This window comes from Vitis vinifera, chromosome 15 (genome assembly GCF_030704535.1).
Source record: "Vitis vinifera cultivar Pinot Noir 40024 chromosome 15, ASM3070453v1".
Lineage (NCBI taxonomy): Eukaryota > Viridiplantae > Streptophyta > Magnoliopsida > Vitales > Vitaceae > Vitis > Vitis vinifera.
Window position 1 is genome coordinate 12,613,782 of NC_081819.1, and position 17,606 is coordinate 12,631,387.

The 17,606-nt window shown below is 35.9% G+C and overlaps 1 protein-coding gene across 2 annotated transcripts in view; it reads right to left on the minus strand.

The window, feature by feature from the left end:
• Positions 1-17,606, minus strand: part of LOC100247844 (DNA replication ATP-dependent helicase/nuclease JHS1) — a 46,095-nt gene that overhangs the window by 16,499 nt on the left and 11,990 nt on the right. For both annotated transcript variants that reach the window (XM_010663145.3, XM_010663146.3), the window contains exons 12-19: positions 17,499-17,564; positions 17,122-17,277; positions 16,924-16,979; positions 16,762-16,819; positions 16,567-16,677; positions 16,403-16,459; positions 3,235-3,369; positions 2,889-3,143 (exon numbers count right to left, since the gene is read on the minus strand). In XM_010663145.3, coding sequence (XP_010661447.1) covers positions 2,889-3,143; positions 3,235-3,369; positions 16,403-16,459; positions 16,567-16,677; positions 16,762-16,819; positions 16,924-16,979; positions 17,122-17,277; positions 17,499-17,564 — 894 coding nt within the window. The remainder of the gene's footprint in view (positions 1-2,888; positions 3,144-3,234; positions 3,370-16,402; positions 16,460-16,566; positions 16,678-16,761; positions 16,820-16,923; positions 16,980-17,121; positions 17,278-17,498; positions 17,565-17,606) is intronic.

A 17,606-nucleotide genomic window follows, 5' to 3' on the forward strand; every position in this document is an offset into this window, starting at 1 on the left:
TTAAGATCAAATCTTTTGCTTGGTTAGTGGCACTCAAGAAGGTAAACACCAATGACATGCTACAATTAAGAAGATCCTACAAAGCCCTCAATCTTGATGTTTGTCTATTATGTATCGAGAGTGGCAAAACGGTAGATCACATCTTTTTACATTGACCATTGAGTTTAGGGCTATGGCACAGACTATTCAGCTTGGTTCATGTGGATTGGGTTCCTCCCAAAAGTATATGTGACATGATGAGTATTTCATATAGAGGATTGGGAAACACCAGTAGAGGCAAGGTGTTGTGGAAGCTCGCTTGTCTTGCTCTGATGTGGGTAGTGTCGCGGGAGAGAAATGCTAGGATCTTTGAGGATAAGGCAAGATCCTCAAAGGGTCTTTGGGACATGATCTTTTTCTTAGCCTCCTTTTGGGAATCTTGCTCCACTACTTTTAAGGGTGTTCCCCTTAATTTGATCCAACTTGATTGGATGTTAGTGTGTAACTCCAAAGAAGTGGGCTAGCAAGGATAGATTATTTTTGTATATTCCCACATGGGACATAGGTTGTGGAACCTCATAGCTGTATAGATTCTTAAAATTGAAGGTTCTTGTTTTCTTTTTGTGTACTTTTTGGAGGATCTCTCATCCTTCTTTGTACTTTTTTTTTACTTACTTCAATATACTATACTATTGTTTCTCATAAAAACAAAAAAAAAAAAAAAAAAAACACACAAAAAACAAAAAACAAAAAACAAAACAAAACAAAAAAGAAATGAAAAAAACAAAAATACTGATAGGTGAATAAATAATAAGCATCAATAACTCCAAGCAAGACATTGAACAATAAAAAATTCTTAATTTCCACCATTAAAGTTAACTTGCAGGTTGTTAGTCATCTGTTCCAATTATCTAGAGAACATAATGGAGGAGAAATGTTGCATATGTTTTATCCAACAGGACAGTTTCAGATGAAAGGAGAACAAGTTTGTGGTAATGAAGAAACGAAGAATCTCATTCAGTTCCTCTCAATTATTGGGAACGCTTTGCTCACATAACTCTTTACCTTCTCAACTATTTTCCATTGAGGTTTGTTCTTGGTTGCCATGCACACTGTTTTTCACATCATGCACATTTTTCCTTTTTGAATTGTTCCAACATTAACTTCTTAACCATGTGACTAACTACAAACCAAACAATCAACAATCTGAGATGAAGAATTTGTACCAAAACTGATGGTTAATTCCATATTTTTTTGTCTTTAAAACTCACATTTTTTTTCTTCACCCACCAATATCACATCACACACACAATGCATGTGCTTTGAAGACTAGTTTAGACAACATGACTGGTTCTTAAAAACTTATCTTTAACCATGATCTAGCGTGCATATGCAACATACTCTCAATGAGATTATCAAATGGCATACATGTTATAAAGAAATACAATAAAATAAAATAAAACTGATAATATAAGTAATGGTCTCAAGGGCATCAACACACACACATTAATTCCTAAACCTGAGTAGAAACTCACTAAGAATATTACACTGTATCCCTCATGGAAGCCAGCAGGTGACTGCATTGGAAAGCTAAGGTTTTTAGACTGATTGGTGAGATAGGAATGAACCCCAATGGAATAGGATAGAATACAAACGATGGGATCACAAGCTCAACAAACTCAATGTAATAATCATCATTCTACAAAATGTTGCAAATTTTCTACTCATTTTTGCAAATAGCATAGTTGTCAGATAAAATACATCAAGATTTATTTTTGCCTAGGAAATAACTGTCTTCAATCTAGAGGGGACCATTGAGCTTTTAATATGCTCAAAAGACCAAAATAATAAAAGTAAAATCCAAGGATTGAACTATTATCATCCTAATCTCTTCAGGAGGGTTCAAGTCAAAAGGCATATATAAGGAGAAAAGCTAGATAACAACTCCTTGAAAGGGCCTATGATAAGAGGGGAAGCCATAGGTTCGTTTTCTAGCCCCAACCCCCACCCCTCTCCCAGCCCAATATAAGAAGCCAGCATATTAGAGGCTGGGGGACTGAACAGATGTGAGATTAAAGGGCACATTCAAGATCAAGATCTTGTAGCTCTTGAAATTTTTAGGTTTTTCTTAGAAATTAATTAGGATGGCTCATTGTTCTTACCTTTTCTAAGTATAGCACAACTCTGATTAAGGAATTATTTATTGGAATGCAATAGAGAATCACTAATTATATATTATGTCAAAAAATTAAGAATTATATAGATGACCTTCAGGAACAAAGGATAGAAGTGAAATCGGATACCAGCATTAAAAGTTCCCAGTTATTCAACGGTCAATACATGGAGGGCACTGATTAAACATAATCAGAATGCATGGAAAAGATGTATGTCTGCATACACATAAGTATTCAAGGTAGTAAAGAAACAGCAAACCTAAGATCTATACAAATAACAACCCTCAGCAAGCACCAACAACATGACTTTTAAGTAACAAACCATGCCAAATATACTTTTTCTTTTTTCTTTTTTTGATATACAAAAAGCGAATATATATTAAAGACGCCTAAGGAAAAGGCGCAGCAACGTATACAGAGTGTATACATGAACATGTTCAAATTCTCCTAATGGTCTATACTGCAAAATATAAAGGGGAATCTAAATGAAATGCATCCAGATACACTATCAACATAGTTTAACACATACTAAAAGATAAATATGAGCATACTCAACATGTAAAAATGTATTCACTGGAACACACACTAAACATATCCTTAGATTCAAAATAATCTTGTACCAGAATTCTACTCCAAGTGAAGAGAAATTCAGACAAAATCACATCCACACTAGGGCAAAAGAGAAAAAATAAATATATAGATAGGAACAAGTCAAATTAAATGAGAAAATTATACCACATAATCCCCATTTCTAAGTGTGCAATCCAAATCATTTGCAGGAGAAGAGACAGAAGGCAAAGAATCTTCATTATGCTCTTTCACATGAAAACTAGGTACATTTTGACGCACAAATCGGTAAATGAATTTGTTGTCCTTAAACGAGTTTTTCTGTGGGTGTTTATTTGAAGTATCAAGAACAATAGAAGATAAGCAACTAGTTGAGGGATCTCTTTTTAAACTATGTGAACGCCAAATGCCTTTCTTCATGACCTGGCATAGTGAAAAACATCAAATCTCAATTAATCATGTATTAAATTGCTGGATACAAACTATGCTACACATATATGATTTAAGATGGTACCTCCATCTCTTTAGCTTCTAAGTCGATTAACCAATCCCAATGACGAAGGAAAGCAAAATGAGAAGTTGTCAAGTGGTTAATATTTGAATCAAACAAATCCCCCAGTCCGCTGCTCTCCATGCTTCCCCCATGTGCCTGAAAAGCATACAAAATATCCAAGATAAAATAATCATAAAACGTTTCTCCAGACGGCACAAAAATGTCATGCCTTAATTAAAGTTTAACTCACTTTTATTTTTATTGGTGAATGTTGAAAGTTTGGGTCCTATAATTTTGGATTTTTCTCCTTTTCAGACTCTTCTTATACAACTGTAGATTAGCTAGGACTTTTCTCCTTTTAGAACTCTTCATGTAGAGCTGTAAATCAGCTACTAGGAGATCTAAATTGATTTGAATTATTGCATATATCAGGAATTATCCTTTCCTACATATATATATTCTAGTGTATCTCTTGATTTTTGTGAATAAGAATAATTCAGAATTTCACATGGTATCAAAGCCAACTCTAGGTCCTCAACGTGCATGGTGAAAACTTTGAGTGGTATGGTATTTTGATTCCTTGACCTTCACTGTCGATTTCTTTCTGATTTGTTCCATCTACGTTCATCATTACTATCATATCTAAAATGTTAGACCATAGTCCTACCACCAATTCTATTTAGGCGACATTCAAGGTGCCACTAAACCAAACCATAGGAGAATTGCAAAACCTCCAAGCAGCTTACCCCCTTACCTGAGAAGAACTATCTTTAATGGTCTCCGTTGGTGCAACCCTTCCTAAAGGGCAAAGGAAAACTAAGTCACTTAATCAGCACAGGACCAAAGCCTGGAGATCTAAAATTTCAGAGTTGTGATAAAGAGGATTCCATGATCATGTCTTGGTTATGGAATTCAATGACCCTAAAATTAGCAAAATATGTATGTTTTTACGATGATTGGGGAGATTTGGGAAGCCATCTAACAAACCTATTCAAAAGTACAAGATTATGCTCAAATTTTTTAAATCAGGGTGAAGATTTCGACCACAAAACAAGGAACCCATTATGTAACTGAATATGCCAATATCATTAAGGATTTGTGGCAGGAAATTGACTACTAGCAGAACATTCAAATGAAATGCGATGAAGATGCAATAATGCTTAAAATTTTTTAGAAAGAGAACGAAATTTTGAATTTCTTGTTGGGCTCAATGTGGAGTTTGATCAAGTGCGAGTCCAAGCTCTAGAAAAAGAGGAACTTCTATCATGAATGAAGTCATCTCCATCATTTGTACTAAGGAAAGTCGAAGAGGTGTGATGCTCGAACCATCTTCTATTAATGGTTCTGCCATGGTTGTTGCGAAGCCAAACAAATTCAGCCTAAATCTTTTTGGAGAAACTGAGTGTTCTAATGGTTCAAAGAATCCTAACCGTGAAGAACTTTGGTGTACATATTGCAAGAAGCCCCAACACACCAAAGAGGAGTATTGAAAGCTTTATGAAAAACCTCACAACCTAAATCGAAATAGGAGAAATAAAGCATGCCAACAACACAAACAAGCATATATGGCAAACTATGAAGGAGGCTCCAACAGCAAAGAATTTGAAGAATTAAACAAGGAAGAGATAGAAAGGTTGAGAAATTTTGTAAGTAATCTTGATAAACAATTAGGTATGTGTTCTTTGGCACAAACAAGTAAATCTTCCATTTCTCATACTATAAGGGCCTCATATTTGCCCTTCACTATCACTTGGGTCATTGGCTCAAGAGCCACAAGCCATATGATCCACTTTTCTCATTGTTTCTCTTCATATAATCCTTGCCCCAATAACAAAAAGATTTTTATTGTTTATGGTTCCTTCACCACGGTTACTAGTCAAGGAAAAATTAATCCCACCTAATCTATTGTTTTACAAGATTTGTTCCTTGGACCTAAACTTTCGAATTACCTTGTGTCAATCAATAAATTAACCGAAGAACTAAATTGTTGTGTAACCTATTTCCAAAATTATTGTGTTTAAGGACCAAGTGACGGGGAAGACAATTGGGCATTCTAAGGTAAAGGACGAGCTTCATTACCTTGAAAAAACTAGTGGGTGTGCTAGCAAAAAGAAAACCCAATCTTCTCTATCCTTCTTAACCGAAATTACACCTTCCACTAAAGGGCAAATTTGTCTGCATCACCTTCATCTTGGGCATTTCTCATTTAGAGTTCTTTAAACTATATTTCCTTTGCTATTTAAATCTATGGATGTAAACAACTTCCATTCTAGCATCTGTGAATTTGTTGAGTATCAATGTGTTTTGTTTCCCTTTAATAATACAAAAACTTCCTTCCCATTTACTTTGGTGCATAGTGATATTCACGATCCTTCTCAAGTTTCGAATGCTTCTAGTGCTAAATGGTTTGTGTCATTCATTGATGACTATACAAGGGTAACTTGGAATTTTTTGTTAAAACAAAAGTTTGAAGTAAGCAATATTTTCCCATCTTTCATTTCATGATTAAAATTCAATTTTGGATTTGTATAAAAAGGATTAGAATTGATAATGCAAGGGACTACTTCATCAAATCTCGTCCCCATGCTTCCAAAAAGAGGGGATAATTCATGAATCATCCTATGTTAATACATCATAACAAAACGAGGTTGTTGAAAGGAAAAATGGTCATCTTACAAGGGTTAGTCGAGCATTATTGTTCCAAAAACATGTGTCAAATCCTTATTGGGGGGAAGTTGTTTTAACTGCTACCCATTTTATAAACCAGGTCTCATCTAGAGTCTTAGGATTCAAAAGTCCCATGGAAGTATTTGCTAAATTCTTTCCTAATTGTCATACCTCCTATAAATTGAGTTTGAAGGTTTTGGGTGTGCATCACTTGTTCATATTTATGCATATAAAGTAACGAGTTAGATCCAAGGGCTTTAAGATGTGCCTTTGTGGGGTATTCACCTACACAAAAGGGCTAAAAATGTTTTCATCCTCCTAGAAAGTTTTATGTATCTATGGGTGTAACTTTGCAGAAAAAGAAAATTATTTTTCATGTTCTTATTTTCAGGGAGAGACATTACCTTCAAAAGAAAAAGAACCCTCGTCCCCATAGCTTGACTTTTATGCGTTGCCTATGAATTCTATCCCTTCAAATCCTAATCCAACCCTTGTTATCGTTAACAATTCTATCTATAATATTCCAAATGAGCCTAAATTAGACCCATCTTCATTAAACAATGAACTAGATCCCTCTACTAACACTAGTACAAAAACTATTGCTACGAAATCATTGCAAGTTTACTCAATGAGAAGAGCAATAGCCATTGAACCCATGCATACTCAAGAGTCTAAACTGAGGTCAAGTAATAATTCTATCTCTCCTATTACAAAATAATGATCTTAATTTAACCATTTCTATTAGGAAAGGTACAAGACAATGAACTCAGCATCCATTGTCATTATTTCTATCATTAGATAACTTCTCCTAGTCCCACAAAAGTTCTCTCACTCATTTGTACGCCATAACCACTTCACAAAACCTTGTTGAGGCACTTAAAAATGAGAATTGGAGACAAGCCATGAGGATTGAGATAGAGGCCTTGGAAAAAATCGAACATGGAAAATAATAAAGCTACCTAAGGGGAAGAAACCAATTGGGTGTAAATGGGTATATACAGTCAAGTACAAAGTTGGTGGGTCCTTAGAAAGATATAATGTTAGATTGGTTGTTCAAGGCTACACACAAACCTATGGGGTTGATCACTAAGAAACCTTTGATGTCGTAACTAAGATGAATACCGTGAGGGTGTTATTATCGTTGACAGCTAATTTTAGTTGGAGGTTAGAACAATTTGATGTAAAAAAAATCATTTTTACATGGGGACTTAGAAGAAGAGATCTATATAAAACAATTTGACGTAAAAAAATGCATTCTTCTCGACACATTGTGAATTTCAAGACCAAGCTATGGGTAAGATGATCGCATAGTTTTAAAAGGCTCAAGGCGCACCAAGGCGCAAAGTAGTCCTGGAGCCTGAGGCGCAAGGCGCGGGCTTTAGTGAAGTGAGGCGCACCCTAATTTACATATATATTTTTATATAATATAATCAAATTTAACAATCATTTATTTGTCCTAAACACATAAATCATCAAATATCATCCAAAACTTCAATTTAATAAACAAAAAACATAAAAATAAAGAACTCCAAGCATAAAAACAAATCCAAATCCATATTGTTAATTGCCTAATACATATCCAAATCCAAAGTTTCCAAACCTAAAGGTCCAAAACATGAAATTTGTCCACAATTCAAAAACGTCATTAAAAAACACTTAAATCACAAATTTGTCCACAACAAGCAATCATCACTCCTCCTCTAAATCAACAAAATCATCATCATCATCATTTCCATCACCACATTTGTAGCCTTCCCCATCTTCTTCATCTGCTGAATCAACCATGTCTCCATCTTCATCTTCATCTATTAGTGAATAAGAAGGCAAAGTTCTATATCTTGAAGCTATCCCCCTTGTTGGTGGTATTATGCTTGAGCTTGCTCTAGCTCTAATATCAAACCTGGCCTCCTCAGCTCCAGTAGCTCTAGCAACATCACCCCATGTCAAATTGTCATCATCAAATACAAAATCATCTTGTGCACCTCCATGAGAATCCTCATCTTCCATTCTCCCTATCAACCATTCATTGCTATCATCTATATCTTTCAAGGAAATTGGGTCAATGGTGTTACGTTCATTGTATCTTCTCTTCAAGGCTCGATTATACTTGATGTACACCAAATCATTCAAGCGTTGATGATCTAACCTATTTCTCCTCTTGCTATGAATCTACAAAAATTCATAAGCTCATAAATATATTTTAAAATTTTAACTTTTAAGTCACATTCAAAACTCTATTAGACTATTACTTGTAATTATTTTGGATTTGGTCACTCACATTTTCAAAGATACTCCAATTTCGTTCACAACCTGATGCACTGCATGTTAAGTTGAGGACTTTCATTGCAAACTTTTGCAAATTTGGAGCTGAAGCTCCATATGCAGCCCACCATTCAGCTGTAGTATAGATATTAACAATTTAGTGAAACAATTCACCTATTTTAGCAAAAATACAATCTAATCATTTAAATAAACAAAACTAAATAACTAACCTAGTGCTCTAGTCTTTCTTGTCCTAACAGCTAACTCATTCCCGAATAGTCCTTGGGCATTTGTGAAAAAACTCACTTCGGCCACAACTTTTTCTTGCTTAGCAGGGTCTCTTGTTAGCCTTACGATGCATTTATACAAATCACTCATAATCTCGGCATCATGCTCTATTTCTGGCTTATCATAGAAGAATTCCGGGTTCAAAAAGTACCCTGCTGCATGCAAAGGCCGATGAAGCTAAATCTCCCACCTCTTATCAATGATGTTGAAGATTTCTTTGTACTTCTCTTCATTTCCATTAAAACTTCTCACAATTGCATCCTTAGCTCTATTCATGGCCTCATAGATGTATCCCATAGGAGCTTTTTTTTCACCATCAACCAAACGAAGCACACGAACTAGGGGACCCGAAACCTTTAAGCAAAACACAATAGTGTTCCAAAATGAAGGCATTAGAACTATGTTGGCTATAATTTTCCCCTTCTGCTCTTTTGCCCATTTACTATCTGACCAATCTAAGCTTGTAAACATCTTCCTCAAATTGTTTTTTTGTTCATGCAATCACGATAATGTGATGAAAGCAGTTGCAAACCAAGTCTTAGCAGGCCTAAGCAATTCCCTTTGTCCAGTAAACCGCCTCATCATGTTGAGTAGCCCTAAGCGATTATAAATATACCCATTTAGTGATATAGCCCTCTCCAATGTCCTCTTGATGTTTGGTAGCTTTCCAATATCTTCCAACATTAAGTCAAGGCAATGTGCAGCACATGGTGTCCAATACAAATGTGGACGCTTTAATTCTAACAACCTCCCTATATGAAATTGTAGATAATAAATTTACATAAGTTCTCAAGATAAATAATTCAAATTTTAAAAGTAAATAAAAATTCAAGAAATAGTATTTATTACCTGCCATCACATAACTTTAGTGATTATCTGTTATAACTTGAATAACATTCTCTTCACCAACTTGCTCTACCCATTTGTCAAGTAACTCAAACATCTTTTCTCCCGTCTTAATCATTGAAGAAGCATCAATGGATTGCATGAACATGGTTCCCTTTGAACAATTAACCAAAAAGTTCACCAAAGTTCTCTCTTTCCTATCGGTCCATCCATCCGACATAATTGAACATCCATTTTTCCCCCATTCCACCATATGATCTTTCATCAAATCTTTTGTGAGAGCCAATTCTTTCTTAAGGTTAGTAACTCTTACCTCATGAAAAGTTGGTCCCTTCATACCCACACCATATTGGCCAATAGCCTCAATCATTGGTTGGAAACTCGGATATGTGACTGCATTAAATGGAATAGCAGCCTCATACATCCATCTTGTGATAAGCGTGCAAGCTCTTTCTCTTGCTTCCTTTTTGTAGGCATCATTGATGGTAGTTTGATCCATCTTTCCACTCCTTTGATTTTGAACAACCATCTCTGCATTAGGAGTCAAAAAATGATCCATAGGACCTTTTTGTCTTGGTTTTTTTGAAGAAAACGTCCTACCACCACTTCCTCCTCGGTTACTACCTCCACTAGAAATGTTGGTGACATTCGTTCTACTATTAATCTCCTCACCAATATCTTCATCTTCCAAACCAAACAAATCTTCATTAACATATTCGCTCCCCATATTCATTTGCTCTTTTTGATTTTTCTTGGAACTCATATACTCTTCCATTTCTTCTCTAACATGTTCCGGACATTTTCTACACTTTTTAGCATTTCTATATCCACCAACAAGATGTTGTTTGTGTCTATAGATGCCTCATTTGGTTACTTTATCACAAAAAATGCATATGATGGTGTTCAAATCTTTTTCATTAACCAAACGACCATATTTCCACCCCGGATCTCTTCTTCCACTTGCACTAGAGTCCACTTGAGTTTCACTCTCATTATCCATCTTGCAAACAAATTATCTATACTCCACAATAAAATAATTATAATTAAATTAAGAAAAAAAATTGAAAAAAAAATGCATATCACATTATCAAATATCACATTAACAACAAATATGCATGAGTGCTTTTTATTTATTTATTTTTATTTTGTAAAATTTTCATGTCAAAAACTCAAAATATAATATTTATATTTTAAAAAAAAAATTACCAATGAGAGTTATGAGGTAAGAATGGCAAAAAATGCAGAAAAGTGAAGAAAAAAGAAAAATACCGAAGTCCGGAAGGTACATGACTATTTCCCCTTTATTTTTCTCCTATTTTCCCCCTATTTTTCTTCTTCTTTTTCTTTTTCTTCTTCTTCTTCACTTCTCCAGCACGGAAGAGGCTAGGGCAAAAAATGGTAGTGGTCTCAGGTTGAGAAAGACCAAAAAAGGGGGCTGGATGGAAGGAGTTTTTTTTTTTAAAAGAACAAGGTCCAAAACGACGTCGTTTTGGTCCCTGTTCACTTAAATGCACAGTGTCCAAAACGGCGTCGTTTTGGGCCCAGAAAATAAATAAAAAAACTAGGGCTGCTGCCCCGTCTCTGCAACCCGACTGGAGGAGGAGGAAGAAGAAGAAGAAGAAGAAAAAAAAGAAGAAGAAGAAGGAAAAGGAGAAGGAGAAGGAGGAGCGCGTACCTGGTCGGGCCGTCGGAGGTGACTCGGGCGACCGCCTCGCGCCTTGCTGGAGGCGAGCGCCTTGCGCACCTAAGCGGCGCCTTCGTGAAGGGGCGTCGCCTCTCTTCAGGCGAGGCGCCGAAGGGTGGCGTCGCGCCGCCCCGAGCCTAGGCGCGCCTTTCAGAACTATGGATGATCGGGTATACTAAAGAATGGGAAGGACTCTACCTTCTTGAAGCTTGTTGTGGAAATAGTGACGGGTTACCACTCTCCTACCTCTATAATAAATTTTCATCCAATAAGGACCAGATTTGGTTGTGTCATCGAAGATTGGAACATCCACTCTTTCTTTTGCTAAAAAAAAAATGTTTTCTCTGCTATTTAAGAACTTAGATGTCAATATAGTCCATTGTGAAGTCTGTGAGTTGGCTAAGCACCATCAAACCCCGTTTCCATTAAATGATAAAAAATGTTTTCATCCATTTACTTTGATTCATATTGATGCATGGGGGTCCTTCAAGAATTCCAAATATTGTTGGTTCTAGATGGTTTATATCATTCATAGGTGATTACACTAGGGCCACTTGGCTTTATCTATTTAAAAATAGGTCTAATGTGAGTAATGTATTCCCTATATTTCACAAAATGATTGAAAATTAGTTTAGAGTGAAAATAAAAGTTGTCAAGTTAAACAATGAGAGGGAATACTTTAATTACGTTCTATCACCTTTTTTTTGGTATTATCCATCAATCCTCTTACATTAATACCCCACAACAAAATGGGGTTGAAGAAAGAAAAGATAGGCATTTGCTAGAAGTCACAAGAGCCCTACTATTCCAAAATAATGTGCCTAAGTCCTACATGGAGAAGTTGTTCTAACAGCAACAAATTTGATAAACAAAATGCCTTATAAGGTCATGGATCATCAATCTCCAATGGTTGTCCTCTCACAATTTTTTCCCGATTTCAACGGTTTCAACTAACTCCCTCCTAAAGTGTGTGGGTGTATCTCATATGTCCATATCCATGATCAAAACCGTAGCAAGCAAGATCCTAGAGCCCTTAAGCATATCTTTATTGGCTACTCTCCAACCAAGAAAGGGTATAAATGCTATCACTTATCTTCTAAAACATTCTTCACATCCATGGATGTTACCTTTGTGGAAAACCAATCCTTCTAGCCTAAAACTTATCTTCAAGAGGAGCCTTTGTTAGAAGATAAGTCTCCCATTCCACTGGATCTACCAAATCTTGACTTACTTGTGCCCTCTTCTATACCCGTTCACCCCCCTAGTATCTCTGAGACACCATTAGAAGAAAAAAGACTTTGCAATACTATCATTGCACCATTACAAGTCCATTCGAGAAGGAAGTCGCCTCACCTTAGGCACCAACCGGTCCAATATTGGATCCCGTAATAGGAACTGAACTCTTTCCCTCTCATAATTCACGTTCTTCACCACACATTGACTAGCTTGTGGAAGAGCACGTGGACGAACTTGTCTTTAACCATCTAAATTCCCATATTGCCTAATTCTAACTTTGACTCCTTTGACAAATTGTCACCCTCACACAAAGCCAGCCTTAGTCACCTAAGGCCCTTAGAAATCCCAAAAACAATTCAAAAGGCACTTAGGGATGAGAATTGGAGAAATGCCATAAGTGAAGAAATGAGAGCAATTGAGAAAAATCAAACATGGGATGGGAGGTTGTAAAACTTCCTAAGGGGAAAAAACCAGTTGGATGTAAGTGGGTATACATTGTGAAGTACAAAGCTAATGGGACTCTAAAAAGATATAAAGCTAGATTAGTAGCTAAAGGGTATATTCAAACTTATGGAGTGGATTGCCAAGAAACCTTTACAACAGTAGCAAAGATGAACATTTTCGAGTCTTATTATCTTAGGTTACTAACCTTGGTTGGCCTTTGCAGCAATTTGATGTTAAAAATGTCTTCTTACATGGTGATTTGCAAGAAGAAGTCCACATGGAGGCTCCACCTGGATTTGATGGGAACTTTGTAGTATTATATGTGTAGACTAAAGAAAGCGTTATATGGGCTTAAGCAATCTCCTAAGGTATGGTTTGAGAGATTTGCTAAAGTTATGTTAAGGATGAAGTATGAACAAAATCCAGGAGACCATACTCTCTTTATTAAGCACTCAACATCTTGAATGGTCATGGTTCTAATCATTTATGTGGATGATATAGTTGTGATTGAGGATGATTTAGAAGAGATTGAACGGCTTAAAAAACATTTTGCTACAAAATTTGAGATTAAAGATCTAGGAAGGCTGAGGTACTTCTTGGGTATTGAGGTTACTCCTTCGAATAAGAGCATCTTTATTTCACAACAAAAATATGTCCTTGATCTCTTAAAGGAAATTGAGATGTTAGGGCATAAGCCAACCAATATTCCCTTTGAACAGAATCATAAACTTATGAATGACAAGGATGAGGTAGTAGTAGACCATGGTACGTACCAAAGACCAATGAGAAAACTAATTTACTTGTCATATACTAAGGTGTTTTGTTTTTTGGCCAAATAGAAAAAATCAAAATATTTGACTTTTTCTATTCAGCTAAAAAACTTATTTTTTACGAGAAACAATAGTAGTATATTGAAGTTAGTAAAATAAGTACAAAGAAGAATGAGAGATCCTCCAAAAAGTACACAAAAAGAAAGCAAGAACCTCCAATTTTAGGAATCTATACAGCTATGAGGCTTCACAGCCTATGTCCCATGAGGGAATATACAAAATAATCTATCCTAGCTAGCCCACTCCCTTGGAGTTACCATCATCCAATCAAGTTGGATCAAATTAAGGGGAACACCCTTAAAAGTAGTGGAGCAAGATGCCTAAAAGGAGGTTAAGAAAAAAATCATGTCCTAAAGACCCTCTGAGGATCTCGCCTTATCCTCAAAGATCCTAGCATTTCTCTCTCGCCACACTACCCACATTAGAGCAAGACAAGCAAGCTTCCACAACACCTTGCCTCTACTGGTGTTTCCTAATCCTCTATATGAAATACTCATCATGTCACATATACACTTAGGAGGAACCCAATCCACATGAACCAAGTTGAATAATCTGTGTCATAGCCCCAAACTCAATGGGCAATGTAAAAAAGATGTGATCTACCGTTTCGCCACTCTCCATACACAACAGACAAACATCAGAACTAAGGGCTTTATAGGATCTTCTCAATTGTAGCATGTCATTTGTGTTAACCTTCTTGAATGTCACTAAACAAGCAAAAGATTTGACCTTAAATGGGGCTAACGAATACCAAACAAAATCAATAGGAAATGAAGGAGTTGGATCAATATGATTGGTCAAGATTGAAAAGAACGACTTAACTGTGAATAAACTTGAAGAAGATAGGGACCAAGCTCTCAAATCATGACCAAAAGGAGAAATGAAAATGTGAGGGAGACGACATGAGTTTCAATATCTTCTATCTCAAGATCCGAAAGATTGTGACAGAAGTTTAAATTCCAAGAGAAATGATGAGTGAACCCAAGACCTAATGAGATAGTGAGGTTTTTAACAAGGACAATTCTTAATAGACCTGGGAATTGAGAGCACAAAGGATGATCCCCTCCCACCACCACAGATCTTCCCAAAACCAAATTCTTATCCCATCTCCCACTACCAACCAAGTGTATCTTGAAATATTAGGAAAGACCTATGCAATGGCCTTCCAAGGGCAGCCATGTGACCACCTAACTACAATGTTGGCATCCCACCCATTAGTATGTGTCCCATAAATGCCTAGGATAACCCAATACCAAAGAGCGTACTTTTCCTCAAAAAACCTTCAAAGCCATTTCCCTAATAGAGTTTGATTCCTTATAGAGATCTTCCTTAGTCTTACACACTAAGTCCCAACTAACAAGATGGTCTCTCTTTTGCTCCCCAAACCCAAACCACAAAAAATACCTTTGCAGTTTCTTAGTTTTCAACGCCACTAAAGAAGGAATTTTGAACATGGAGAGAAAGTAGCTCAAAATATGAGATAGACACGATTAGATAAGAGTTATCCTCCCTCCTAAAGACAAATAGGCTTTTCTCCACCCATCTAATCTTCAGGAAACTCTCTCAATCACTGGATCCCAGAATGCTCTTGCCTTTGGATTTCTCCCTAATGGAAGTCCAAGTATGGAATAGGCCAATCTGACACTTTACAATCAAGGACCAATGCCATCCTATCGTGTTGATCCAAATCAACATTGATGCCAAAGGGAGTACTCTTCTCTAGATTGACTTTATGTCCAGAAATAAGCCCAAACATATTTCTGGACTTAAAGCTGATCTAAAGAGGAGTACCCTCTCTGGCATCAATGTTGATATCAACCAATGTAACTAAACTGAACCTATTGAAATCAACCAAACATATTTCTAGACTTAAAGCCAATCTAGAGAAGAGTCATCTCTAGCATCAATGTTGATATCAACCGATGTAACTAAACTGAACCTATTAATAAAAAGTTCACTTTAGTTATATTAGTTCATATCAACAAGTTACTTTTAGCTAAATAAAAAAAAAGCCAAATATTTTGGCTTTTTCTATTCAGTCAAAAAACAAACACCACCTAAGCCTAATATAGCCTATATTGTGAGTGTGGTTAGCCAGTTCCTGCATTCAACAAAAAATAGTCATCTAAAGGCAATCTATAGGTTTATCATATATTGGAAACTCACTTCTAGAAATATGGAGCTGAAGTTGGAACATATACTAATTGCCTAATTAGTACTCCCTATGTTTCAACAGAAAAACAAATAGGGGATATCCTGACTAAGGGACTTTTAAGTCAGATTTTTATGATGATTAATAGCAAGCTGGGAATGCAAAACATCTATTCACTAGCTTGAGGGGGAATGTTAATTAATCATCCTTTATGACCCTTATAAGGAAATAATGGTTGGTACTCAACCTCTTAATAGGAAAGTCGATGTATATAACAATTTAAATTAGGAAGTCACAATTAGAATTTCCATGATTTTTGGGATAGATTTATAGGAGTTAATATGTTTCCTTTTTTCATTGTATAGCTATCTATAAGATGTACAATTTTTCCTCAAATCAATATATGATTATTCTCACATATTGCCTACAAGTGTGTTTAAAGAGAAATCCAAATTCTGAAATATCTTGATAAAAGCCCTTCTATAAAAGCATCTCATTCCTAGCTTTATTAATAAGAGCAGCCCAACATCAAATGCCTTGTAGTTTAAAATGTTTTAATGTGCAATCAAACACCATATAAAGCACTAGTAATAGTTTAAAATAGCTTTGGACCATCAAAACAGTGCACCAATTAGACTTTAGTCTTAATTTGTATATTGATTTGATGGGTATTGAAGTGGAGAAAAATCATGAGAGGAATCTTATAACAACTAAAAATAATTAGCCTAGCTTTTGAGACCAAAAAAATCCCCCCAGCCCATAGAATGATAAAAAATTTACCTTATGATAGATTGTACAAGCATTAAGATGGCGACAACTTTTGCACATGCTTGGACTCTACAACAGAAGGAAAAAAACAAAAAAAAAAAAAGCAAATTCAAATGCCAATCCAGTGAAAAGTTGTCCAGAAATATGGGATGCAGAAGTTTCAGCAATGGGTGTACCTGCAACATTGGAGGCAGTTGCTGCATCATTGATGCCTTTAGAATATCTTTTGCAAGTTCATTGCGACGCATAATTAGACCAACCAAGTCTGATCTTTTAACTGCAATGCCCTTTACAAATTGGTAGACAATATACCCATACTGAATAAGGTGAAAGGATAGAGAAGAAAAGGAAAAAAATGTATTTGATTCTACCTGTGTATGGTCTGTATTGAGATAATAGAGAAGTCCAGAATCAATAGGTTTCAGATACCTAAAAATACCAGAAGTAAAAGGTGAAGAAAAGCATGCTCCTTATAACAAATTTTCAATATAAAGGAGTACTACACAGGAAGAAATTAGCTAGGCGATACACACCTCTCAGACATAAGGAGAGTGTACAAGATCACCTGTGCAGTGTGTTCCATGGCTGACTGAACAAATAAAAAGTATGAGTGACAAGAACAATGACATCAAGGGAGATAACACAGAATAGCATATTACAAAACTTTCATAATCCAAATCCCATTTGGAAATTCCCCTGACACAGAATTTCAGTAAAGAAGATAGACTTGCCTGGCCTTTAGTTCCTTTCCCAGTTTTAAACTCTAAAGGCATGATTATCTCATTCACTTCCTTGGTGTTTGATTCAAATTTTATTCGAAGAGAAGCGTCAATCATCCCTTTCAAGCCATATTTTGGGGCCCATGCCATTTCCTCAATATCTATTACCTGCATTTTAGAAAGGATTTTTCATAAAACAATGCAAAGTCATCATGCAAGGGGAAAAAAGCTATTGGCTTAGCTTAGAAGTACCAATTCGGTGAGTAAATGTGCCTATTTCTGGGCAAACGTTATTATAGAATTTTGTAATGAAAAGCATTGATTGACAAGAACAATGATCAAATGCCTACATGCTTGCCCTTAGTAACAAGACCAAGTGGGATACTTACCTCAGATACATTCACCCTTTTCAAGCCATCATCAGATCCAAAATCAACAGTAGCACCTCTATACTCCTGCCAACAACTTATAAATTCATTAGCCTCATATACAGGAAT